The 27,244-nt window shown below is 40.9% G+C and overlaps 4 protein-coding genes across 6 annotated transcripts; 3 read left to right on the top strand and 1 right to left on the bottom strand.

The window, feature by feature from the left end:
• Window positions 1-1,631: 1,631 nt before the first annotated feature.
• LOC102722083 (pentatricopeptide repeat-containing protein At2g17140) lies at window positions 1,632-7,649 on the top strand. Of its 2 annotated transcripts, XM_015833510.2 has the most exons (5): window positions 1,632-3,753; window positions 3,992-4,121; window positions 5,344-5,429; window positions 6,795-7,159; window positions 7,335-7,649. In XM_015833510.2, exons 1-2 carry the CDS (start codon window positions 1,763-1,765, stop codon window positions 4,119-4,121), a joined length of 2,121 nt encoding a protein of 706 aa, XP_015688996.2. In that variant the 5' UTR covers window positions 1,632-1,762; the 3' UTR covers window positions 5,344-5,429; window positions 6,795-7,159; window positions 7,335-7,649. The 2 variants fall into 2 exon arrangements, with proteins under 2 accessions (XP_015688996.2, XP_006646837.2); XM_006646774.3 differs by lacking the exon at window positions 5,344-5,429.
• Window positions 7,650-8,987: 1,338 nt separating this feature from the next.
• Window positions 8,988-14,680, top strand: LOC102721802 (metal transporter NRAT1). 2 transcript variants are annotated; one of them, XM_006646773.3, is made up of 14 exons: window positions 8,988-9,065; window positions 9,752-10,071; window positions 10,180-10,255; window positions 10,368-10,408; window positions 11,612-11,690; window positions 11,791-11,895; window positions 11,967-12,076; window positions 12,185-12,366; window positions 12,475-12,544; window positions 12,635-12,808; window positions 12,945-13,049; window positions 13,241-13,372; window positions 13,501-13,596; window positions 14,056-14,680. In XM_006646773.3, the coding sequence occupies exons 2-14, from the start codon at window positions 9,937-9,939 to the stop codon at window positions 14,377-14,379; spliced, it is 1,629 nt and encodes a 542-aa protein (XP_006646836.1). In that variant the 5' UTR covers window positions 8,988-9,065; window positions 9,752-9,936; the 3' UTR covers window positions 14,380-14,680. The 2 variants fall into 2 exon arrangements, with proteins under 2 accessions (XP_006646836.1, XP_040376835.1); XM_040520901.1 differs by lacking the exon at window positions 8,988-9,065 and having other exon boundaries at window positions 9,740-10,071.
• Window positions 14,681-17,185: 2,505 nt separating this feature from the next.
• LOC102721514 (beta-glucosidase BoGH3B-like) lies at window positions 17,186-21,222 on the top strand. The gene is made up of 4 exons (XM_015833685.2): window positions 17,186-17,447; window positions 18,578-19,272; window positions 19,677-19,781; window positions 20,147-21,222. Exons 1-4 carry the CDS (start codon window positions 17,186-17,188, stop codon window positions 21,023-21,025), a joined length of 1,941 nt encoding a protein of 646 aa, XP_015689171.2. The 3' UTR covers window positions 21,026-21,222.
• A 2,463-nt stretch (window positions 21,223-23,685) lies between these two features.
• LOC102721234 (probable ATP synthase 24 kDa subunit, mitochondrial) lies at window positions 23,686-27,131 on the bottom strand. The gene is made up of 7 exons (XM_006646772.3): window positions 26,967-27,131; window positions 26,106-26,208; window positions 25,593-25,737; window positions 25,079-25,189; window positions 24,816-24,962; window positions 24,201-24,323; window positions 23,686-24,006 (listed from the first exon to the last, which is right to left on the bottom strand). The coding sequence occupies exons 1-7, from the start codon at window positions 27,003-27,005 to the stop codon at window positions 23,943-23,945; spliced, it is 732 nt and encodes a 243-aa protein (XP_006646835.1). The 5' UTR covers window positions 27,006-27,131; the 3' UTR covers window positions 23,686-23,942.
• Window positions 27,132-27,244: the final 113 nt, after the last annotated feature.

Raw genomic sequence — 27,244 nt, 5'->3', positions numbered from 1 at the left:
GAATTAAAATTGCTAATTTCTTGATTTTTAATCTCCACCCTTGATTCTATGATCTAACTTCTATTGCAGCATCAGCAACTTAGGCCTTGTTAAGTTCCCAATTTTTTTTCCAAAAACATCACATTAAATCTTTAGACACCTAAATAAAGCATTAAACATAGATAAATCAAAAAACTAATTGCACAGTTACAGAAGAAATCTTGAGTCGAATCTTTTGAGCCTAATTAAAAAGTGATTAGCCATAAGTGCTACAGTAACCAACATGTGCTAATGACGGATTAATTAGGCTCAAAAAATTTGTTTCGCGGTTTCCAGCCGAAATCTGAAATTTGCTTCGTAATTAGACTACGTTTAATACTTCAAATATGTATTCGAAAATTTACGATTAACTTCTTCCGAAACCTTTCTAGAACGAATCAAACAGGGATCCCCCATTTCGAAAGGTAACGGGGCCGGCCCTTAGGTCCAAAGTTGTATGTCACTACTGAAGCTTGATGTGATGTTTTTGTAAATTTTTTTTGCAAACTAAACACCACCTTATTAAATATAGTATCTATATTCTAAAAGAAGGCAAATTGTTGGCACTGGATTTGTCACCCCATCATCACTCTTGTCTTTCTATCAATTACTATATGTTCTTTAATATTATAAATAGTCCTTCTACATATTAATAATACCTTATTTTATTTCTAGAATATAAATTTTGTTATGCATAGACATTTACAAAGATGTAACCTCGGTTCCAAAATAAACGAATTTATGAGTTTTTGGATAGAATTTCTGACTCTTCATCTTATTTGAAACTTTTTAAGATTAATATTTTTATTATTATTACATGATAAAACATAAATAGTAATTTACGCGTGACTAATTTTTTTAATTTTTTAATAAAATTTTTAAATAAGACGGATGGTCAAATGCTCAACCTAGAGAACTCAAAAATCTTTTTTTTTTTGGGTGGAGTAGTAATTGTTTAAAAAACCTTCCATTAACTTATTCGATACAATGTTAAGACATATATAGTTTATTTTTATCCACACTACAGCAAAGTACGCATATTTAAGCTATTTTCTTTTTTCTAAAAAAAAGGCACTGAGTATATACTAGCTCAAGCTATATGGCAAGTGGAAATACGGACCGCTAAAAAAGCAAGGCGAGCGGTCCCACTAGTCAGTGTCAGTGGACTGGGCCGTTGACCGACCGTGTGCCCCACCGGGCAGTCGGACCGGGCCGGTTTAAACCCCTTCCGCCGCCGACGCCGCGCGGCCGCCACCCTCCCATGTCCTCCTCCCTCACCGCCGCCAACCTCCTCGGCCTCCTCCGCCGCAACGCCGCCTCCCCCGCCGTCGCGCTCCGCCTCTTCCTCCACCTCACCTCCGCCGCCTCCCCTCCGGCGCCGCACTCCACCTCCTTCCTCTCCCGCCTCCTCGCCGCCGACCCCTCCTCGCACGCGCTCCTCCCGAGCCTCCTTCGCCACCTCCTCTCCCTCCCGGACCCCTCCCCTCACCTCCTCGCACTGCTCTCCTCCTCCTCGCCGCGCCTCCCGCTCGGCTTCTCTCTCTCCGCGCTCCGCTCCCTCCGCGCGCTCCCCTCTGTGCCGCCGCCTCCCACCCCCGTCTACAACCGCCTACTCCTCGCCGCTCTCCAGGAGTCCCGCTTCGACCTCGTCGAGTCGCTGTACAAGGATCTGCTCCTGTCCGGGGCCGCACCGGACGTCTTCACGCGTAACATTCTGCTGCAGGCGCTCTGTGCTGCTGGCCGCATGGAGCTCGCCCGCAGGGTGTTCGACGCAATGCCGGCCAGGAACGAGTTCAGCTTCGGGATCCTGGCGCGTGGGTACTGCCGTGCAGGGAGGAGTATGGACGCGCTTGGAGTGCTCAATTCAATGCCAAGGGTGAATTTGGTGGTATGCAATACAGTGATCGCGGGGTTCTGCCGGGAGGGCCTGGTGGATGAGGCTGAGAGGCTGGTTGAGCGCATGAGATATCAGGGTCTTGATCCAAATGTGGTCACATTCAACGCGAGGATCTCTGCGCTCTGCAAGGCTGGGCGGGTGCTAGATGCATACAGGATATTCAATGACATGCAGGAAAATTGGGAGAAAGGTCTGCCAAGGCCTGACCAAGTGACATTTGATGTGATGCTGAGTGGGTTCTGTGATGCTGGTATGGTGGACGAGGCAAGAGTGCTGGTGGATATTATGAGGTGTGGTGGGTTCTTGAGGCGGGTTGAGAGTTACAACCGCTGGTTGACAGGGCTGGTGAGGAATGGAATGGTTGGGGAAGCACAGGAGCTGTTGAGGGAAATGACGCATGAGGGTGTCCAACCTAATAGTTACACCTACAATATTATTGTTGATGGGTTGTGCAAGGAGGGAAAAGCATTTGATGTGAGGAAAGTGGAGGATTTTGTGAAGAGTGGTGTGATGACACCAGATGTTGTGACCTATACTAGTTTGCTCCATGCTTATTGCTTGGAGGGAAATGCAGCTGCAGCCAATAGGATTCTTGATGAGATGGCACAGAAGGGGTGTGCCCCAAATTCATTTACTTACAATGTTCTGCTACAAAGTTTGTGGAAAGATGGTAGGATTACCGAGGGGGAACGATTGTTAGAGAGGATGAGTGAGAAAGGATACAGCTTGGATACAGCGAGCTGCAATATCATTATCGACGGATTATGTAGAAACAACAAATTGGATATGGCTATGGACATTGTCGATGGCATGTGGAATGAAGGTTGCTTGGCTCTTGGAAGATTAGGTTATTCATTCCTAAGCTTACTCACTGATTCTTCCAGCAGCAAAAGATGTCATCCTGACCGAGTCACGTACTCTACTCTGATGAGTGCATTGTGCAAAGAGGGCAGGTTTGATGAAGCAAAGAATAAATTGCTTGAGATGATAGGGAAAGATATCTCTCCTGATTCAGTTATATATGATACCTTTATTCATGGTTATTGCAAGCATGGGAAGACTTCTCACGCTGTTAAGGTTCTGAGGGACATGGAAAAGAAAGGTTGCAAGCCAAGCGTAAGAACATACAACTTGTTGATATGGGGATTTCGAGAAAAACACAATTCAGATGAAATCATTAAATTGATGAGTGAAATGAAGGAGAAGGGGATTTGTCCCAATGTCATGACGTATAATAGCTTGATAAAGTCCTTTTGTGAACGGGGAATGGCAAACAAGGCCCTGCCTCTGCTGGATGAAATGTTACAGAATGAAATTGTTCCTAACGTAACTTCTTTTGACCTGTTGATTAAGGCTTTCTGCAAAACTACAGATTTCTCTGCAGCCCAGAGAGTATTTGATGCTTCTCTGAGTACATGTGGTCAGAAGGAAGTGCTCTATAGCATAATGTGCACTCAGCTCTCCACTTATGGTAGATGGATTGAAGCCATGAATGCTCTAGAAATGGCGCTTGAATCGAGGATCTCTATCCATAGATTCCCATATAAGCAGATTATTGAGGGACTCTGTGAAGTTGAAGAGGCGGATCATGCATATAGGTTACTCAAGCTGTTAATGGTTAAGGGCTATTCATTTGATCCAGCAGCATTCATGCCAGTGATAGATGCATTAAGTGAAAAGGGAAAGAAGCAAGATGTTGATGTGCTCTCAGAGAAAATGATGGAAATGGCAGAGCGTGATGATGGTCTTGCAGTTCCTTCTGGCAAGTTTAAGCCTAGAAGCCAGCGGCATGGACAGGACAAGTATGCTGAAAGTGATTGGCATGCTCTTTTGCACAGGTATTGTGATGGTAAATAGTTTTGCCATGTTTGTTAGATAACTTAGATTCTTCTTTAGTTTATTTTTTGTGAAATGGTTATACTATAAACATAATCTTGAAACTAATTTACTATATAAAATATATGTACTTAGAACATAGAAGTAAAATCTGTCCTGTCAAGCACGATGGTCTTTAGTTTGTACTTTTATGCGTCAAACTTGAGCTCCATTCGACTGATTTTGTTGCTGACTCAACAGAGATGATAGTGCTCGCACAATCTTGAAAATCACCAAGAGAGTGAAGACAGGATGGGGTCAAAGAGGCAATGTTTATGAGAACAAGCAGCAGCAGAATGATGACATTTATGTTCTAGAGAACACTGGCTGAGTAAGTTTCGCTTTACTCTGGATTACAGGCAGACAGTAGATACATATGAATAGTGAAAAGTTTTTAAACTTGGTTGTGACTAGCTAATACAACTTGAAAGCATGTGTGCTGTAAGCTTCAATATGATTAATTGATCATATTAATTAGATCCCATCATATGCAAGGTGAGTATGATAAAAATAAATTTCATTTTTACCTTCATTCATAACTCATAGCCACTCTGGTTGAATATTGTACTCTCCAACCACTGAAAGATCTATGATATGTTGACATATGCAGTTTTGATTTGGTAATAAACGTAGGCTCTGGATATCAAACTGTCAAAGTACTCTTTTGTTCAAACTGTCAAAGCACTCTTTTGTAGAAACCGTCAAAACACTCTTTTATTCTACACTTCTACAATCCACCAAATATCATGATGTTGGCATTTTTAAGACCAGACTTATATGACGGTACTATTAACTAGATTGTTGCAGTCAATAGGATATGCTTGGCTTGTCTTTTTGCTATGCAGGTGCGTATATATATCAAATTAGTAAGAACTGCAGTGTTTTATTTTATGCCACTTTTTAGACAAAGTTATGATTAAATCAATTGTGCCAAGAAACGCTTTCAAGGGATCTAACCCTATAATAGAATTAAGTATATGATCAACATGTTTTTGCACTATTGTTGTTTGTTGAGCTCTATATCTTATGTGTTCATTGTGCTATGCCATTATTTATACTCACCTTGGGATTAACAGTACAATAGTTATGATCACCTGTTCACCCAATTTGCAAGGAAAAAGAATTATACTTCTCAATTTACTTTTATTATGTCGAATTCATATAATCCAGCATAGTAAAAAATAAATCTACCTTTAAATTGGGCAATCAGAATTTCCAGATATCAGTGTGCTACTAAGAATTGCAGTTTTGAAACTAGACCAATCCCTGTTTTTCTTTTGCCATTAAAACTGCAATGTTTCACTTTTTGTGGGTTTTTTTTAATATACTGAACTTTCAGATTCCCTTTGAATGGGTTTTAAGCTATACATAAGTTAGTTTTACTGGTTTAGGCCTGAATGCAACTGATCAGATGTTAAAGTTCTATACTCTTGTAAGATGTGTTTAAGTATGATTGCAACAATGCATGTAACACAGCTTGATTTATATAGATTAAGGTCAAGTTCTTCTGTTCTGAGTGCTGAACTATCCATTTCTTGCTTATTTTTGTGTAGAGATTTGCTTTCAACTGAAATGATGTTTGACAATGATTGCTGTGCACAGATGCACATCCCATTGATTTGTGCTAGATTGGAACTTGGTGAGTATATGACCTTTTCTGAGCTGCCACTTGTTTTAGGGTGATGGCGCTAAGAATTGAATTTCTAGATATTGCTGCTTTTTTAGAGGTGTAATCCAAAGTACTTTCAGTACTATATCAATAATCAGTATAGTATCTGAAAAGGAATGAGTCTACAATGTGCTAAACCCTCTGCACATCTTATCTTTACTTGGGGATAACATCTGGAATAGCTAGTTGAGTCCTAGTAATAATATTGTTGCACAACATGAAGCTATAGAGTGTTAGTAGATTATATAGATGAGAATAATTGATAAGATAAATAACTTAGACAAGAAAGCTTGTCATGGAATTAATATTGATTTTAGTGATGTGCAACTTCTGTTTGTTTCAGAAGAGGGCATTTTGTTTTGGTGACTCTCATTGGACCGCTTTTGTGGTATTGTTGAGCTGGAAAGCAGCGCTGATTTGGATTGTCTAAGAGTCTTAAGAAGCAAATATTCTGTTGAAACCACTGTCCGTTTATTTCGAAGAATTACAGGATCATTTTTATTTATTTTGGAGTTACAATCTCCTTAGTATAAACTTGTTCCCTAGTTTTAGGTGCAAATATCATTTGAAGTTTGACGTATAATTATATAATTGAATCATTCCACTAAACCCTTACTTATGATTTACTCCTACCCTCCGAAAATACAAGGACATCTATAGTTTGAATTTGTCCAACAATATAAGGACATGTCCACCTATTTACTCATATCAACCAATCACAGCCATACATTATTTAATTTTGACACCTACTTCATCTCCACCAAATACAGCTCTCCATTCTCTCGACCTTAATCTCTCCAAAAAAAACTCCAAACGTCCTTACATTGTTGGGTGGAGTGAGTATATTTTTAGTATAGTCAATCTAGGAAACAAAGGTGATGTTCTTGTGCCCCCAAGCCACAAAAATGCGTTCTTCAATTAATCACTTTGTTTTCGAAAGGTCAATCTGATTTTCTCAACTAGATTGATATAATATTTTGGGATAAGTCCATTTGACCACCTCAACTATTGTGTTTGTCTAAAACTCACCCCTGAACTCCAAAACCAGATATAGAACCCCCTCCAACTGTCAAAACTGTTTAATTTACCCCCTAGCCCAAACCATGGTGTGCTTTTTTACGTGCACTATTTGCAATTTTCATATAGTGCATTTTGCCCTTGCTGCTGATCCCTATAATAGGAAATTATTACTGTAGTCTCATACTCTCACTGTTATTTGTTCTGGCATCATCTAGGTGACTCTTGCATGTGTCATGCCAAAGAAGTTTATCCAGCATTTCACTGATTACTGTTGATACTGTTGACACTCAACACTTTGTTGGTGCTTTGATGCAGGCTGGCTACCAAACGTTATCCACTCTGAACCGATAAATTATGAACCAGATGATACTGGTTGGTATCATCGCTGTGAGGCAGCATGGAGGGCGCAACGGAGTGCGGGGAGGCACGGAGAGGGTGAACAGAGATCGGCGCCGGCGGCAAGGCTGACATGGTAGCAGCTCGGGCGGAGATCGGCGCCGGTGGCGTTGCGCGGGAGATCAGCTCCAGGGTAGGGGAGCGGCATGGGGAGAGCGCTGGCGGCGAAGGAGCACGGATGACGGCGTTGGAGAAGGGGTGCCGGCGCAAAAACTCCTGTCCGGACCGGAGTCCGTGACTTAGGTTTTTGTTTGATTATTCATCATTGGCAAAACTTGTTTGAGGTGTGCACCTTTACCTCATCTTTATATATAATGATTTCAATACCAAGCTTATTTATTGTGCGTTGGTGAAGTTGATGTCTAGTAAAAACTATCAATACATTCTGTGTGTATTTGGTACTAGGTGATTAATGACATGCAAATGGACTAAAGAATTTACTCTTTATCCTACTTGCAGGTTTGGTGGGGAGAAGTATGCAAGAAGGAAATGAAATTGAGTACTCAAGCATTCAGCAATAATGTGATTTTAGCATAGATATTTGTTCAGTGCAATGTGTTTTTTGGCTCAATTGTTTGTTCAGTGCAATGTGTTTTTTGGCTCAATTGTTTACAGCATGACATAGAAATTTGTTCCATACAATGTGATTTAGCTCAATTGTTTTCACTGTACTCAATGAGCGCTGAACCTGTGAAATTGTACTCCGAGACGTGATATCAGCACAAGAATTGATTAGCTCTATGATCAGTACAGCAGATACCAGATAACCAAAATTCTCACATATTTGATTAGTTAACGGTATATATATAGACGTGTTTACGCTAATATTTTAGCACATAATGAATTATATATATACCATGCAAAGATTATTGCTTTATTTTTAAATATGTCGAATGTTCTATTTCTACCTTAATTTACTTATTGTATACGATAACAATATATGCTATTGCAAAATATAAATTTGATGTGTTTACATTTAGTTGTCTTTATCGAGCAAGGATCTGCGACGGCGACCGCTAACCTCTCTGAGAATTGCGACGGCCAACTACGGCGGAGGATCTCGCTGCGGCGGCGGGAGCCCCGGCTGCGATGCTGAGGACTTCACTCTTGTCGTGCCATGGTGCCACAGCGGGTAGTTTAGGCAAAATAAACTAAGTTTCATCTTGTGTTTATTTAATTGAACTAAATTCGATTCTAAAATAATCCACGGGTCGATCTACGGCATGGTGGGGTGGGGGAGTGGGTTCTCACGAGCAGGTAGCCAGTTCCCGTCGCCGGTTGATGGGCGGCGGGGTGATCGGAGGAAGCCGGACGTCGAATCGAAGGCTAAGCAGAGGCTTGCGTCTACATCCGCGGTCTGGGCGGCGGAATGACGATGTGTTTTTACAGTCTTGTTCGGAGAAATCAGAGCATGCTCGTGGTCGTGGTCCTCGTGGATGTCCGCGGCGCTAATGTCGAGGAAGAGGAGAGGCAGGGAGGAGGACGACGGCGGCGGTAGTCTATCCTTTCCGGCCACGGGCAGTGCTCGCGGAACCTGCTTGCCGGATGCCCACCAATCGTTCGAACAAATGCACGGCCAGGGTAGCAATGCCCATCCGAGGCGGCAGAAGGCAAAAGCCGTGAACACCACCTGCGCCAGTCATGGAGGAGAGCCACTCGTCTCTGCTCGCAGCTCGTACTTCCGGCCATGGTAAGATTCCCCAGCCATTGTTCGCTTCTACTCTTCAACACAGATCTTAATTTCTGTCCACTACTGTGAATCCATAGTTAGTTCTTGGCTTCCACCGATCGGTCAAATGAAGCCATGGCCTACAAATATAAATCTGTGCGCATGCGTATCAACTCGTGCAGCAAGCTAGCCATTCGGAGCATGGAGGGGCACTTCATCCACTCCATGAGGTGGTGATCACATCACACTCTTCCCTGCTGGTTCCAAGTTGGTGAGTACTGAGTAGAATATGGATTCCAATGGAGAGTAGGTTTAATGTTTTTTAGTACAGTCTGACAGTACGCTTATTGTCCTTTCATCTGTTGGCGTGCATATTTTTAAGGCTTATCATCTGAATAGCTACAATAGAATACAGAGATGTGGTCTGCACCAGGTCTGAGCTGCTTCTGTTAGGTTGCCTTCACCGAAAAATGGCTGCCCGGAAGGCTCCAAAGTAGTCGGAAACAAACAACCAAGCAAAGGTAAATTGTTCTTAACAATTTATCAAATTGTATTTTACTGTGTCTTAGGTAGAGACGTTGGTGTTTCCTAAGCCTAGGTGTTTAGCTGTAAAGGTACATATCAAGCTTTGTATAAGGCTCAAAAAAATATCTAGGAACGAAGACCCATATGACCCATGTGGCTGAGTATGGGGGAAAAGAAAATCCTTTCTAATTTGAAAAGATCCTCAGGTTTGGCAGGTGACCACATCAATGGTCATGTTGAAATTACGTCTTGGTGTTTAGGCTTACCTCTGAAGGTTTGTTCGTTTGATTTTCATAATTAAGTTCGGCAGCTTTGAATTCTTATGTGTGGTAGTCAGTTTTCAATAGTGATTGGGTAATGCTGCTGTTAGCCTTGTGACTCTCCTGTCATTAGAAATAGTTGCCCAAGCTAATCAAAATTGTGATGACTCTGATTTGTGTGATAAAAATATCAACATTTCACGTTACAGTTCATTATTATGTTATGGTATGGACTGTTGAAATGTGACTACAATTGCTATCTTTCAGCAGCTTAAGCATTCTAGACTGAGGTTGCTAGTGCAGTAAAATGAAGTGACTAAAAGTTCCATTTTAATATTGCAAACTCACTTGTTACTGCAATCATGCATGGGTAAATAAGAGTAGCAGATCTGAAAGGCATCTAATAAGCGAGTAATCAACAGGAACCATCATGAAGGCTAATTGCTCTGCTTTTGTACTGTACCTGAAGTTTCGGTTTCTGTATGGGACAGTCGTCAACTGGTCTCGGGGCCTATAAAATACAAAGGATGTATGTGCCTGTTTATAAGAGCAAGGCATACTTTTCCAACCATCCAGAGATAGGTGCATTGCATTAGCAATATAGAAAATGGAAGGGACTGGTGATATGAGAGAGATTGGACGAGAAACTCACCATGGAGGTGTGGTGCAGAGTGGTCGTGAAACTGATGAGCACAAAGAAAAGACTGTCGACAGTGAAAAAGATGGCCAGTTTCGGGTGCAGGTATGTGACTACATTTTGCGCATTCATGCAGTTCTAATGCCATATTAAGCCATTGCTTGTTTCAGTGCTTGTTTGAATCCTGTGCATGCTTTTTTCTGGTTGAAACAGCCAAAATGGAGGAAATTCTTGGCTCATGTTGGGCCTGGAGCTCTCGTGGCCATTGGATTCCTAGATCCTAGCAACAGTAAGCTCCTCTCTTTTTCTCAGAGCTTCATATTGTTTTGATACGCTCATTAAGAAAAAGGAAGAGAAAAGGTTGTGGTGGTATAGCTTGTTTCTAAACCATGATTTGACAGTGGAAACTGATATGCAAGCTGGAGCTGACTTCAAGTATGAGGTACACCATAGTTTTTGGCTTCTTAATCTTGGATCTGCACCACTTCTAATCAATCACTTATCATATTTTTTTGTGTATATTCATGCAAACGGAAAATGTAACCACACTTCCAAATTCCGTTTTTGAGTTTTTGAAGGGACAGTAGATCTTAAAATTTTTGCATCCTGCAAATTTTGAAAAGACAAGTACTACAAATTTGGAATAGGGTATCATTTATGTTGGCTGATCTGACAAATTTAACCTGGTCCATTAATATATTTTGTAGGAATAGCTATTTGATATCACAAAATCGAATTACGAATTAGTGTCTTCCAGAATAGACTGAGCTAGCCATTAGCAATGCAAAAACTGCTTAGCCAATCTGAGCACTTCTCACTTAAGTTAATCTCCCATGGCCTCCTAAAAGGTCTGCTTGAGAATTTAATCCAAGAAAGACTCGATAAAAGGCTCTCAATCTTGAAATGAATGGTTCAAAGACTATATTGGAGCCATTTGTTGGTTGGAAAATTGCCTAGGCTTGGCCTTTGAAAATTGCAACCTATTACAAAGAACCTACTTGATACAAGCGTGAAGAAAACAGTCTTCAGCATAAAATCTAAACAAAAGAGAATCTTAAACATTTGTAGATGTATTCCTAGATGTTTTGACTTGAAATATCTTTAGAGTTCTAAATGTAGACAATATTTTCTCGCAGTGATCTGATACCACATAGTGTTGAATACACTGCCATAAAGGCCTAATATATCAAAATATGAACTTTAAGTCTATTTTAGATGTATACCAACAAGGCTCTAAATTCTAACCCGTCTTTTGAATCATTGATTTCGTACATAGAGCACTTATCAAATACTTTATCCGAGACTGCCCATTAACTAGCATAAGCAATAAGGCCTTCTTTGAAGAAAGCCGATTGGATTATTTTTTGGGGAGGAGTACAGCATATAATATAATTGTGTTGAAATATCAATCATTGACTTGACATGACTCTATCATGACGTGGATCATTTTTATGTAATACAATGGTGGTCCATACCAAGTAAATGGTGGTCAACAATTTGTTTTTTTCCTAATTTTTAAAGAAGACAAATCCAAAGAAGGGACATAAAAGTGAGAAGAGAAAAAAATCTACTATTTCATTTTTCCTACCCCTCTTTATATACAATACTTCTTTAGTGACATCAATTTACATTTTACAATGGGCAGCTCTTGTGGGTCATCTTAGTTGGGATGATCTTTGCGCTTTTGATCCAAACATTAGCTGCCAACCTTGGAGTGAAAACAGGTATATTTTATTTTATCATTCCCCTTTCTCTTTGCATGTTAACCATGCATCATTGCATTATCATCTTATGATGTCCATGCTTTTGCTGAGTTCTGTACAGGAAGGCATCTTGCTGAACTCTGCAGGGAAGAGTACCCACGCTATGTAAACATTTTCTTATGGATCGTTGCGGAGTTGGCAGTGATTTCTGATGACATTCCTGAAGGTTGATTAATGTTTATTTCATGGTTTTTTATTTGTATTTGCATGAGTAACGCGATTCTTTTGCTAGTGCAGTATTGGGCACAGCCTTTGCATTCAACATATTGCTTAAAATTCCAGTGTGGGCTGGTGTTATTCTCACAGTGTTCAGCACCCTCTTGCTTCTTGGGGTGCAGAGATTTGGGGTAGGCAAAGAATTTCTCGGAGATTTATATGATTATTAGATCAATTACGCTGATAATGAGCCATTGGCAAATTGACCTTACCAAGTAATTGTGGGACATGTCCACCAGGCTCGGAAGCTGGAGTTTATCATAGCAGCATTCATGTTCACTATGGCAGCTTGCTTCTTCGGAGAGCTGAGCTACTTGAGGCCGTCTGCAGGAGAGGTGGTCAAGGGCATGTTTGTCCCCTCTCTCCAAGGGAAAGGCGCTGCTGCCAATGCGATTGCACTCTTTGGTGCCATCATCACACCGTAAGAAAACCCATTCAGTCATCAGGGCTTTGGTGATCAACTGATCATAGCTATTTCGTACTTGACCCACGGTACAAGTTCATGAGGAGTTTTCATGCATGCTTGCAGGTACAACTTGTTCTTGCATTCTGCTCTGGTCCTATCAAGAAAGACCCCACGATCATACAAAAGCATAAGAGTAGGTTTCACTGAGAAGAGATTCTCTAATGATCAGCTACAGTTTGTTGTTAAGTGGATAATGGTTTGACATTATCTGTTTTTCCGATAGGCTGCTTGCAGATACTTCCTTATTGAGTGTAGCCTGGCATTCATTGTGGCTTTCCTCATCAATGTTTCGGTCGTTGTTGTCGCTGGTTCTATTTGCAATGCCAATAATCTTTCTTCGGCTGATGCCAACACCTGTAGTGACTTAACTCTTCAATCCACACCTCTGTTACTCAGGGTATGTCATGATGAGCTGTTCACATGTTCAGAAGCATCTTGTAGACATCATGTTCTTTACAGACAAGGGCTCACAGAGGATCATGTCAGACATTCTGAATTCAAACCTAATTTTGATTATCTCTTCTCATTTTCAGAATGTTTTGGGGAGGTCAAGCTCGGTGGTGTATGCTGTTGCGCTGCTAGCTTCTGGGCAAAGCACCACTATCAGTTGCACGTTCGCTGGGCAGGTCATCATGCAGGTAATCAATTCCGTACTACTGAACCCCTGATGGTAAATTTCTAGCAGCGTTTATCAAGTTTATACAATTGATTGAAGTCGTATCAAGTTTGTATAAACTATCTGATAGCTTGCATATCATTGTGACATTGTCCATGCTTTTGAGTTTTTTATTTTGAAAGTTAGCTAACTTTTCTTATGATGATTATCCAGGGATTTCTGGACATGAAAATGAAGAATTGGGTAAGGAACCTCATCACGCGAGTGATTGCCATAGCTCCTAGCCTCATTGTATCCATTGTCAGTGGACCCTCAGGCGCTGGCAAGCTAATTATCTTATCATCGGTATGCCTCATCAACCTCTCTTACCTTATCTTTCAAACAAAGATCATTTGCTGTAACAATTCGCTTTCGCTCCTCCAAAAGAAACAGTCCAAAGTAAACTAAATCCTTAATTGTCGATTTGGGTACAGATGATACTGTCGTTTGAGCTTCCATTCGCCCTCATCCCTCTGCTCAAGTTCTGCAACAGCAGCAAGAAAGTAGGACCCCTCAAGGAATCCATCTATGTAAGCCTTCTCTGAAACCATTGGCACTCACATTCAATCACACACAAACATGACAACTGATTATTTTTTGCTGTATTAAAGTATTAGTATGAGCTTTGTTGATATCTTTGAAAAAGTAGTTTGAGGTACCATGGTTTTCAGTGTAGAAATTTAGTGAGATTTACTTCAATCCAAGAAAAAGTACCTTAAGGTACTAGTACCCCACGGTACCAAATCATTTCTAATCGTTAGATCTAATATTGTCCATCTTACTCAGCTAGATTTAATGGTGGGAAACGATTTAGTACACCTCACCTCACCTTGAGGTACTTTTTGTTAGACCAGAGCAAATCTCGAATTTAGTACCTTAGGTACCAAAACTGTGCATAAAAATTTTGGTATCTTAAAGATACTTTTTAAGGAGGATAAAAAACCCGATTAATATACATAAATTTAAAACAATCAAATTGATTTGTGCAGACGGTGGTGATCGCGTGGATCCTGAGCTTCGCGCTCATCGTCGTCAACACCTACTTCCTAGTGTGGACGTACGTGGACTGGCTCGTCCACAACAGCCTCCCCAAGTACGCCAACGCCCTCGTCTCCGTGCTGGTCTTCGCGCTCATGGCCGCCTACCTGGTAGCCGTCGTCTACCTCACCTTCAGGAAGGACACGGTGGCGACGTACGTGCCGGTGCCGGAGCGGGCGCAGGCGCAGGCGGAGGCCGGCAGGGCGCCGCCGGCGGCCGCCGACGAGGACCAGCCGGCACCGTACAGGAAGGATCTTGCCGATGCCTCTACGTAGTCGTGATTAGTTTTTTTGCTTGAGCTAGTGCAATACTGCGTACTACTTACTACTCGTCATCGTCACCGTACTACTAGATGCGTTCTCTCGATGATATATTGATAAATAATATGTGATTCGCCATTGATTTTACATGTCTCAGCTGGTTTTCTCGAGTATTTTTTTTCTGCATTTCTAGTTGACTACGCTGTAGATTAAGTTACGGTTGTGTATGATCCCACGTAGTGACATTCTATAATGTTACACATTTATTCCACGGGGAGATGATCTTGGGATACCACGGGATCAGATACCGGCCAGTATAAAGACCATACTGTTGTCTTGAGGACTTACTTAGTTACTCCACCCATTTTATATCGTAAGACGCTTCAATTTTTTTCAAAGTCCATTTTCTAACAAAATGATTAACTATCAACACAAAAAAATACACTATCAATTTTTTATTTAGTGCAAAACAAAATTGATGTTGTACTTCTGGATCTTTTTTTTATTTGATGGCACTAACTTTTGCATCTATATTTGACTATTCTTCTTATTTATTTTTAGTGCAAATATGTAAAATTATAAGTAATTCCTAAAGTTTTTTAGTAATACATCATATCCTAACAAAATGATTGATAATTATATAAATTTTTAAATAAGACAAATAGTTAAACATATACCCAAAAATCACCGTGTCAAATAAAAAAACGAAGGGAGTAGTTGTTACTCTAGTTTTCTTACAAACTTGGTTAAATTTATGGAGATTTGATTATTTTAAAAAAATCAAAGGGCCTTGTAGTAAAATGGAGGAGTAAATAATTATAAGTAACACTTATTAATGAGTAAAATATGATTCGTGAGTAAAACTTTTTTATATATGTGTTCTTATTGATCACTACGGTAAAACAATAAATATGGAACGGTCCTATAGGGTTCAGATCTCCAAAAACAATTGCATACGAGGTATTCTCCGTGCGTTTCAACTACTGGTCTAAAGTTAAAAACTGACACCTCTAACGTATTATAAGTTTTGGTTTATTAAAAAAAGACACCAATATCATCAGCCCAATTTATTAAAAAAACCTCAACTATATTTCACATCTCAGTGCCGTTATATTAAATGAACTAAGATTGGTCGGTAAAAGCCGACCAGACCCGACCATAAATATCTAGACCGACCTCGACTTGTTCCACATTGACATGCTCACATAATCTTCTGTCTTTTCTTTTTCATATATCATTGATGCTATCATGGTGTCGATTGAGAATCTATCGTTAATGTGGGTTTCCTAACTAGCACCATTTAGAATTTCTGTAATAGTTAAAAGCAAATAATGGAGAATAAACTAGGACGAAAAAACCAAATAACTCTATAAATAAGTAATACTTCCTCCGTCCCTAAATATTTGATGTCGTTGACTTTTTCATATAAGTTTGACCATTCGTCTTATTATTTTTTTAAAAAAATATGTAAAATTATATATATGCATAAAAATATACTTAACAATAAATAAAATGATCTAAAAATAATTAATAATTATATAAATTTTTTAAATAAGACAAATGGTCAAATATACATTAAAAAGTAAACGGCGTCAAACATGTAGAAACGGAGCTAGCATAATTTAAACTTTAGCCAATACCTATACGCTAACGAGTAAACTACGGGGCCGTGACCGGGATTATGGCCCATTTGTCGTGGGGAGGTCTGGTCGCCGGGATTTTCACCGGATCCAAAAAAGTCATGAGTATACAATGCTACTCATGCCTCGTAGCTCGTTGGTAATTAATTAGTTTTTGACTGCAACGAGTTCGTCGACGACTTAAAAATATAATTACGTACGACATAATTATGTGCAGTGGTTAATTACCTCCTAGATGGTCGCATGCGTTTGCGCCAATTGGCGAGTAAAAATGTGTGCAGTGGTTAATTTAGGGATCTGTGCATGCAATGCAGGAGCTCGAGATTAATTATGAGGCACTAGTAATTATGCTTGGCAGTTGACAAGTAATTAGAGATCTGTGATCTGTACACCCAATCCAAATTTTTAACCTTCCGAATTTCTCGCTTTCCGATACTTAAATCGAACATTTTTATTTGTTTACATGTCAGAGGATCCAAATTAGGACCAGCCTCAATGCATGTTTTATATGGGTGTCATGCACATTACATAGGGTGTTACATCAGCAAAATTATTGACTTGACAGGGTCATTAAATAAGGGAGTTTCATGAGATGAGTGAGAAGTTTCATCCCATGAAATTTATCTGGCCCGGTTATTTAGTTTACAGTCTTGGTAACTATGTTATGAAACTATATGGACTGACCTAACAATTATTGAAATCAATCATGAACTTCACTTTGACTTGAAGCAACTTGACTGCATAATACATGTGGATTTTAACCACTCTGCTTTCCAATTTGTTGTCAGCATTTTATATGTCCAAGTTAACTCAAAACGCAAATTGGCTCGATGACCTTAGCTTGGCCACACATGTGAAAACATGAAATATTTCTATTCTTTTTTTTGGTTGGGCTGGCCTAAAAATATTTGGGACAATTACAAATTTACAAATACTTTGAAACGTTATTGTAAAACTGCCCATAAAAAATACAAAAATACCACCGAAACTATAATTTAAATAGCATACTTATAATTTTAAAAAAACCAATAATAAATTTATGAAAGCCTCGAGATATTTTTATACATACACACTTGGTCACTCAACTCGTCCATAAATAGACACCCAAGCGTCCGTCTACTCCTCACCCTACCCTCACTTGCCAACTTATTCCAGGCTCGTTTGAGCTGAGCGTCAGATCGATGGGGCTCCGGCGAGGAAGCAGCGGCGGCCGGTGGCCGGCCACCGCCGCCATGGTCGTCGTGGTGCTGTGTGCTGGCTGCTGCATTGCGGCGGCCGGAGGAGGGGGAGGGGAGTGTCCCAAGTACAAGGACTCGAAGCAGCCGATGAACAAGCGGATCGACGACCTGCTCCGGCGGATGACGCTGGCGGAGAAGATCGGCCAGATGTCGCAGATCGAGCGCGAGAACGCCACCTTCGACGTCATGCGCAACTACTTCATAGGTTTAATATATGCGCGCGCTCTCTCTCTCTCTATTTATATATATATATATATATATATATATATATATATATATATATATATATATATATATATATATATATATATATATTGCATATTAATAACGAGAGTATCGTAGTCGAGCTCTAATAAATTAGTGCAAATATGTCAAAATATAGAATGTGTTTAAAGTACATTTAATGATAAAACAAGTGTGTATATATATATATATATATATCTTTTAATAGACGAATAGTAAAAAAATATGTATGTGTATATATATATATTGAAAAATGGAGGTAATTAAAACATATCGTTGCTGGCTATGCCATTGACTGTGCAGTTAAGTGCAACTAGATCAGGTAGTACTTGTTTGTTAAGCTACAACAGAGTAACGTTTCTTAAACAATCTGTATGCTCAGCTGTAGCATCGATTGATCACCTTTTGGTGAGTTAGCTGGAAGGTCAACTCTCTATCCATGATGATAGAGACATGGATGTAAAAACAAGGTTCAAATCTTAGATTCACAGTACGCAAGCACACGTGAATGCCTTCGTAAAAAATACTACCTCTGTTTCCTAACATAAGATGTTTGACTTTTTTAGTTGTAACGTTTAATCATTCGTCTTATTCAAAATTTTGGTACAAATATAAAAATGACAAGCCGTGCTTAAAGTTCTTTTGATAATAAAGTAAGTCACAAGAAAAATAAATGATATTTTCATAATTTTTGAATAAGACGACTGATCAAACATTAAACATTACAAGCAAAAAAGTCAAATATCTTACATTAGGAAACGGAGGAAGTAGTACGCATGAAGCTCTATATTTTTCTTCTTTATAAGCCAAAATATAAATTTCGACCTTAATTTTAAAGCATATTTTGGTTTTTTTTTACTTTTTAGATTTAGATTTTAGATCACTGAAAATACGTATATAAAATTTTTATTTATAAATTGTTTTTATTAAAAATATATCATTTGATTTTTTTTCTGAATAAGCAAAACAATCACCTCCATCATGCATTCAAATTCAAATTCGAACCATATTTCGATTGACCGCGCGCTCCACCTGTGATTATCACCGCGCACGAATCTCAAAGCAAGCTGAGTGGACCGTACGTACGTGCAGGGAGCGTGCTGAGCGGCGGCGGCAGCGTGCCGTCGGCGCAGGCGTCGCCGGCGGCGTGGGTGACGATGGTGAACGAGATGCAGCGCGGCGCCATGTCGACGCGGCTGGGGATCCCGATGATCTACGGCATCGACGCCGTCCACGGCCACGGCAACGTCTACAGGGCCACCATCTTCCCCCACAACGTCGGCCTCGGCTGCACCCGGGACCCGGAGCTGGCGAGGAGGATCGGCGCGGCGGTGGCGGCGGAGGTGCGGGCGACGGGGATCCCCTACGTCTTCGCGCCATGCGTGGCGGTGTGCCGGGACCCGAGGTGGGGGCGGTGCTACGAGAGCTTCAGCGAGGACCCCGCGGTGGTGCAGCGGATGTCCGCCGTCGTCTCGGGCTTCCAGGGCGAGATCCCCGCCGGCGGCCGCCGCGGCGTGCCGTTCGTCGAGGAGCAGCGGCGGCGGCCCAGCGTGGCGGCGTGCGCCAAGCACTACGTCGGCGACGGCGGCACGACCCGCGGCGTAAACGAGAACAACACGGTGGCGACGCTCCGGGAGCTGCTCACCGTGCACATGCCGCCGTACTACAGCGCCGTCGTGCAGGGCGTCTCCACCGTGATGGTCTCCTTCTCCAGCTGGAATGGCGTCAAGATGCACGCCAACCACTTCCTCATCACCGATTTCCTCAAGTCCAAGCTCCATTTCAGGGTACACATATTTACGCCAGTCGGTCAAAAATATTTAATGTTTAGGATAAGATTTGGTTGAACTTATAAAATTTTAAAAAACAATTTATATTAAAATAAATTTGTAATATCTAATATGTTTATGATATTAATTTTCGAGCAGAATCTATGTATATTATTTGTTTTGTATTAAAACTAAGCATTTAAAAAATAATTGCTTATCAAAATTTTATAAATTCGACCAAAGTTCGTTTTACTCTAAAGTTTTATCAAATATATACAGTTATAAGTTATGTTTAATTTTTTTATAGTAACAAATAAAATCATAAGAAAATCAGCGTCAAATAAAAAACAAATGGCGTATTATATTATGAACTGATTGATAATTAAGCTGGGTGTTAACTAATTGTTTTTGTTTGATTTTAGGGCTTCATTATCTCGGATTGGCAAGGGCTTGATAGGATCACGACCCCTGCACATGCAGACTACATGCTGTCCATCAAGCTCGGGATCATGGCCGGCATTGACATGGTGAGTGTACTATACACTGCGCTACCATAAAACATACATGAACAGAATTTGAAATAATCTGTAAAGTTGATGATCAAAATGTCATATTCGATGTTTTGATATCCAAAACAAAATGTTTTTTTTACAACTACTGACATAGCAAAAACAAAATATAGAGATGGGTCACTCACTTTTTTTTTAATATTTTGAACTGAGTTTAGATTGCTACGAGTATTTAAGATTGGATCAAGAGAGGTGTATATATGATAAAAATGCATTAACTCAAACTAAAAAATTTTCTCGACCAGATGCCACGAAACCCCATGATCACTGTAGCTCCGCACCTGTCTACTGACACGTTTGATATGAAATGACGTGTTGTGTAGGTGATGATCCCGTTCACGTACACGGAGTTCATCAGCGACCTGACGACGCTGGTGCAGAACGGCACGATTCCGATGAGCCGGATCGACGACGCCGTCCGCCGGATCCTCCGCGTCAAGTTCACCATGGGCCTCTTCGAGAACCCCTACGCCGACCTCAGCCACGCCGGCGAGCTGGGCAAGCAGGAGCACCGCGACCTCGCCAGGGAGGCCGTGCGCAAGACCCTCGTCCTGCTCAAGAACGGCAACCCCGGCGACGCGCCGCTGCTGCCGCTGCCGAAGAAGGCCCGCTCCGTCCTCGTCGCCGGCAGCCACGCCCACAACCTCGGCAACCAGTGCGGCGGCTGGACCATCACCTGGCAGGGCCTCAGCGGGAACAACCTCACCGCCGGCACCACCATCCTCGACGGCATCAGGCGCGCCGTCGACCCGGGCACGGAGGTGGTCTTCTCCGAGAGCCCCGACGCCGGCTTCCTGCGGCGGAACACGGGCCGCTTCGACTACGCCGTGGTCGTCGTCGGCGAGCCGCCGTACGCCGAGACGTTCGGCGACAACCTGAACCTGACCATCCCGGAGCCCGGGCCGACCGTGATCCAGACCGTCTGCGGCGGCGGCGTGCGGTGCGTGGTGGTGCTCGTCTCCGGGCGGCCGCTGGTGGTCGAGCCGTACATGGACGCCATCGACGCGCTGGTGGCGGCGTGGCTGCCGGGCACGGAGGGGCAGGGCGTCAGCGACGTGCTCTTCGGCGACCACGCGTTCACCGGGAAGCTGGCGCGGACGTGGTTCCGGTCGCCGGAGCAGCTGCCGATGAACGTCGGCGACCCGCACTACGACCCGCTCTTCCCCTTCGGCTTCGGCCTCGAGACACGCCCCTACAATTAACGCTTAATTAATTACTACTTAACCCCTTCACTAATCAGGGGTTAGGCGCGGCTAATCTCGACCGGCTAATCACGTTGCTCGATTAAATTGGATGGTTAGTTACCATATTTCTGCTGTAGCAAGTAGCAAGTAGCATGAGTTATCAGGCCTCCGGAATAAAAAATAATTAATTTACTTGCAGTAAAATTTTTGTCCAATCTAATTATTTCGGTTGTCTATGATATGGGGCAATTGTGGTTTTACCTTGATCTGAAGTATAAATACTAATCCGACCATGTCTTCTCAACTTTGCTTATTTGATTTTGCTTTTTTCACAGAATAGGGTCAGACGATAGTCTTATTTTTTCAAAAAAAATGGGACCAATTAAGTAAAGTTGGGGAAAAAATCAGATTGGTATTTAGACTTCAAAACATGATCGTAAGCACGATTATTCCATGTGAGATATGCATATGCTGGTTCACTAGCCTGTCCCTGAACCCTAATTGGATTAGCCACCATGTCGTCGAGTCTTGAGACACTGAAAAAAAAAACTGCTGTTGGGTCTGGTCACATCAAGAAAATGAAGCAAACCATTTTGATCTGATCGAGCAACTATGATTATTATTAATTGGAACTGGTTGTTGAGCTGATCGAGTGCATGCATGATTCCTGCATTTAAACTTCTTTGTCTTGCGCCATGACCATGAGACCACCGAACTAACGATGAATTAGTTTACGGTGGCTCCAAGCAACTTACATGAATGCGTTAATCACGTACATGTGGATCGGTTTAACTAACCAATTTGATTAATTTCCCATTTGTTCTCAGCACCGAGCATTTTATACGTCCAATTGAACTCAAATGCACGCAAACTAGCGCGACCGTCCCAGCTTGTTCCAAAATATAACCATTAATTTCTAGCTTTTTTAGCATAAGTAAAGTTAATAAGAGAACCAGGCACGAGGTGGATTAGACTTAAGTCTCATGTCTAACAAAAAAATTATTAGAAAAACTATTATGTCTTAGTTAAAATTAAAAAAAAATATTTTTTTTATTATTGAGCCAAGGCTCGATAAATTCATACCCTGTAATTAATTACTAAACCCCAAATTATACTCAATTAATGATGCCTGCATGCGAGATTCTTCTCTAGTACCTGTAGCTACTAGCTAGTGACCAGTTGACAAATCGTGGCTCCGAGAGATGATCAGATTGCACGTCAAATTGTCAAAGTCTTTGTATATACACTCAAAATTTTTCCTCCGTTCGAGGATGTAGTGTGAGATCCAAGATTTGGAAATTTAAATGTGTACATCATTTACATCCCAACGTTTTGGATCAAGGGAGAGAGTTGACTGTTTGAGTGACACGCTATTATAAAATGTAGAGTATATAATATCGGAGTATCATGTCATGACTCATGGATATCTCATATTTATGAGATTTGGTCAATGTTTTGAAACTTTGATCCATAATAATTTCTTAAATACTACCTCCAGTTTTTTTAATGATGTTGGTTAGTTCTCATTTAATTGGGAATGGAGGGCGTTCTTTCTAATTATTTAAATACTTAGTTTATTTAGAAAAATATTATATTCGTTTTCAGAATTAATATCATAATATCATGATGTTATATATTTTATAAATTTGCCCTAATATGAAACTAATGATTTATGTTTCAAAAGATTAGCCGAAATTTATCTTGAACATCTATAATGGCTATGAGATATTGAGATGGCTAGCTTGACTTTAACCATTAATCTTTTAGACAAACATCTTCATTGTCACTAAAAATCTAAAGTAGATTTGTTCTTTTGTTTAATCAGAGGCTGGGACGGAACCAAGAATTTTTCAAGCCTAAAGCTCAATAATAAAGTATAAATCTTATGGACAAATGGGATAACCTAGTAGGCCCATCACGTTTTCATGGCCAAAGTACATTTTGTTCTAAATATGAGTTGGGCATGTATTCCGCCATTTCTGTTCGCCGGTTTTCGATACCCACAAGAGCAATTTGGTATTAACTCCTTTTCATATAATAAGATATCCACGTATAGAACATATTACTAAGTTATGGGGAAAAAAAGAGCTACCTCACAAGACTCGTAACCTTGAGGTCATCGTTTCCAACAGCGGTTACAGGGGATCTTAACAGAGAAAAAAAAATCCGATTTAATTTTGCCATGTACGCTTGCATTGATGCCATCCTGATGCTTCTTAAGCTATCTTTGCATTGGGGTGTGGAGGTTTAACACATGTCACTTGCTAATTTGGCAATAATCTCTTTAAGCACATAATATAATCTTGCAGTAATCTGTCTTTAAGCACCCAATATAAGAAAGTATAATAACATGCTATAAGCTGGCTAAATACTTATATGAAAGAAAGAAGAAAAGTAATAGGCTATAATATAGTCAACTTACACAGGAACCAAGAAATGAATCTTCCATTAATAATAAAGAAACAACTACTATATAAGCGAACTAACTAAGAGAAGACTACAGTAAGGTTTACAGCCAGATTATTGGTTATATTATTAGCATTGCTCTAAACAGCTCGTATCGGAGATCTCCTATGAATATGAAAATTAGGATAACGGTCGGATCAAGGTTGTTAGGATATATGCATTGGGATAACAACCTTATTCACCCGTACAGTGTATCCAACTCATATGCATCATCAAGGAGACAGTAAGACGTTGCTTGGCGTTCACAATGCCAATGGAAAAACAAAATTCTCCACGCAGGAATTTAGCAAGCAATCCAACACATTGGTTGATTGTCTTTGTACTTCGGTGCAGTTCTTATTACAAAAGGCAAGAATAACATTCATTGGTATGCATACAGCACCGGCTGTCACTGGAAAAGAAAAAAACGCGAGAGATTATGGTGTCCGAGCATTTCAAAATGCCATGAGGTTCTCAGAACTGGTCTGGCCTACAGAAACTCTCTGATGTCCAACTTCCTGACATCAGGCATCTCCTCGTCTTTGAACTCCTCCCTGATAACAAAGGCACGTTAGTGTGTTGATAACCCTTTTTAGGAGATGCACACAGGATTTGTATACTAGATGCGTCTATGAACCTCTGGTCCTATAAAATAAGGGATTTTGGCAAATGTATTTTATATTATGGGACAGAGGTAGTAGTTAGCTAGAGCTGTGACTCTTATTCCTTCTAGGCAAAAGAGAGATACCTCTTTAGTTGAGCCTCCATTGCTTCAACACATTCCTTCTTAAGCTCGGTCAGCTCACTTTTGGCAATTTCCATTTCAAGCCGTTCCTCAATCTTGGGAAGATCTTCCTTGCTAAATCCAAGCCTATTTGATGTTTTGAAAGGCAAAGTATAAAGCATGAGAAGGCAACGCTTGTCCAACTAATTATAAAAAGAATAGCAATTCTATATATACAGGAGGAAGAAAAAACAATATATTTCCCTGAAAACCAGCCGATAATGGATCTCAATCACCTAGGTAAAAAAAAAGCTACAGTTGGACAGTTGCCTAGTCCCATCATCTGAGAGTACATTCGATCCCTAAACCCTTGCTAGCGGAACAATAAAACTCTTGCTAGTAAGGATCATCACCCACCCTTCCTAAAAGGAAGGTCAGATAAGAGAACTAAACATGCCCTGAATTGCCTCTGGAACCAGAAAATTATCATGCAAATCACCTTAAGGATTTATACGTTTCTTCAATCATCAGAATTTTTTCTTATGAAATACTCAGAAAAGTTGTATCTCTAGAGAGAAGTTGAAATGATAAGAACTTATCTCAAAACCAAGTTAATAACATTGTGATCAATATACATACTTTTTGTTTATCTTATCAAACTCTGCCAAGAGGAGAGCCATATTCTTCTTGTCACTCCTCAGAAGTGGTTTCTTAATCTCCTTCTCAACCTTCTCAAGGGCTTCCATCATCTTATCCTCAATACCCATATGGTCTATAAGTCCACTCCTATGTCACAGAAAGTGAACAGAAGAATATTTAGACAAGCACGTAGTGCAATAAAATTGTTATGTACGTAGATAGGGGCTGAGAAAAGCATAAGATGAAAGCAATAATAGATATACTTTTTCCTGATCTCCTGAAGAGTATTCAAGTAGGTCCGTGCATCAGGGATGCCCTTTGTAAAAGTCTCGATGGTATATTTAATCCTCTCAGAGTCAGAAAGAAGATCCGCCCTGCATTTACACCATGGAATCATAATTAATTAAGTAAACAGGTGAATAACTCCATAATAAGTGGCAGAAAATAAAAGTAAGCAATAACGTGAGAAGATATGCCAGAGTATGTTTTGTTGCATAGGACAAATGCATTGCATGTACATGTAAAATCTATTTATTTTCTGAGGGCCATCATACATCAATGGGGCAAATTAAAAGTTCTATTAGGTAACAAGTAATCTCAAAAAAGGAGCTGTTTCCACATTGATACTGGAACACAAGAGTTTAACACTAGAAAGAAGAAACAATGACAACAACAATTATAACTTCTGTAAAATAAACACAAAAGCAATGACAAAATCGAAGGAAAGTAATAAGCTAAGTACCATGAATATATGTGATAGCTTATAATTCATCTTACTTTTGTCTTACAGTCTTCATGACTTGAGCATAACGGGCAACTGCTTCTGGATCATCCGGATCAATTGTGATCTTTTCCTTCTTAAGTACCCCGAGGGCAGTCTCGAATTTCTTCTTTACCTCAAAAAATATGCCCTTCAATAGATCTTCACAATATACAAAAGAAGAAAATCAGACCGCCAAAAATATAGTAAAAAGAAATGGTGCAACTTAAATGCATAGGTACTCAGAACTACACAACAAAGTTTTATCAAACCAACTCAAATTCATGATCCTTTTTCAGTTTTGCATTGAAAAATACTTTTCTAATGACACAAAACATATTAAATGACACAAAACACATTACTTGTGATATAGCAGTGAAGAAAGATACAGTACAGACAGTATTTTTTTTCTTCAGCTCAACAGAATAATCTTACTGACGGAGGGGTTTCAGTTGGGACTAAAAGCAATTGAAGATCCTACAGAAGCATACAATAAATTGTTAAATACAGAAAAGATTTAAGAGGCTTACCATCACCACTGACAGGACGGCGATCAGTTGGAGCTGCCTCCTTGGCATACAGGCGGACTTGAGTGGCACCTCCATTTGCCAAGGCAGCTTGAGCAGAATACAGCTGAAAGAAGCCAGAGACATTAGCCACTACTGATCGGCATAAACAAAATTGAAAAAAAAAAGAATAGAGAAGTTACAGATTTCTGCAACAAAGCATTACATGTTATTTTGTACTGACACTTTATAAACCATGGATGTCCTTACATAATAAATACTAAGAACTTCTTCAGCACTAGTCACATTGCACTAAATCGTCCAGGTTTAGCAGAATCGATTCTAATATTCGCTGACTGACTACCTTGTCACCATATATATTTCACCAACAATCATTACCCGCACATCAACAAGACATACAGCTCAGAGACAACAGAAACTGATAACTGAACATGCCGAGTTTTCCCTAGCTTGCTTATCAGTACCAAATCATGAGATATTGTATTATGAAATACTGTATGCAGGAGGATGCTGAATTGGGAAATTGCACCGTGGTGAGAGGATCCGGGATTCCTTAGAAACAAGCTGCGCCACTCATAGCGAACCATTACAAAGATTCTCACCGCATCCCAGTATAAGCATTAAGACGAAATCCACCAGGCTCACTTGAGCACCCGACGCCACCCACCCCCGCCGCATCCAACCCCCACCATTACAATCGATCCCAACAAAAAATAAGAACCTCTCCCCCACAACCACAGATTCCACGCAAACCGAGCCATTCCGTTCACGCGCCATCCGCCGCCGCCGGATCAGACAGATCTACCTCAAAAACTAGGGTTTCCGCAGACGGCGCCCGAGGACGGAGGAGAGGGAGACGCGAACCTGCCGGGACCGGGAGATGAGGCGGGCGGCCAACGCCATGGCTGCTGCTGATGATGATGCCGCGCTAGGGCAAGCGGGCCTCCGCTGCTCCGATCTCTCCGAGCCTCCAAACTCCGCGGCGCGAGCGAGAGAGAGAGAGGAGGAGATGGGGATGGGGGAGAGGGGGAGGAGGAGACGCAGAAGTGGAGGCGGCGCTCCGCTTTGTGAGGGCTCCTCCGCCTCCCCCCGCCGTCCGATCCGCTAGCATCCCGCGCCGCACGAATCTCAAAGCGCTCCGG

This window comes from Oryza brachyantha, chromosome 2 (assembly GCF_000231095.2).
Source record: "Oryza brachyantha chromosome 2, ObraRS2, whole genome shotgun sequence".
In the NCBI taxonomy this organism is placed as follows: domain Eukaryota; kingdom Viridiplantae; phylum Streptophyta; class Magnoliopsida; order Poales; family Poaceae; genus Oryza; species Oryza brachyantha.
This window is presented reverse-complemented; position numbering and strand designations above follow the sequence as displayed.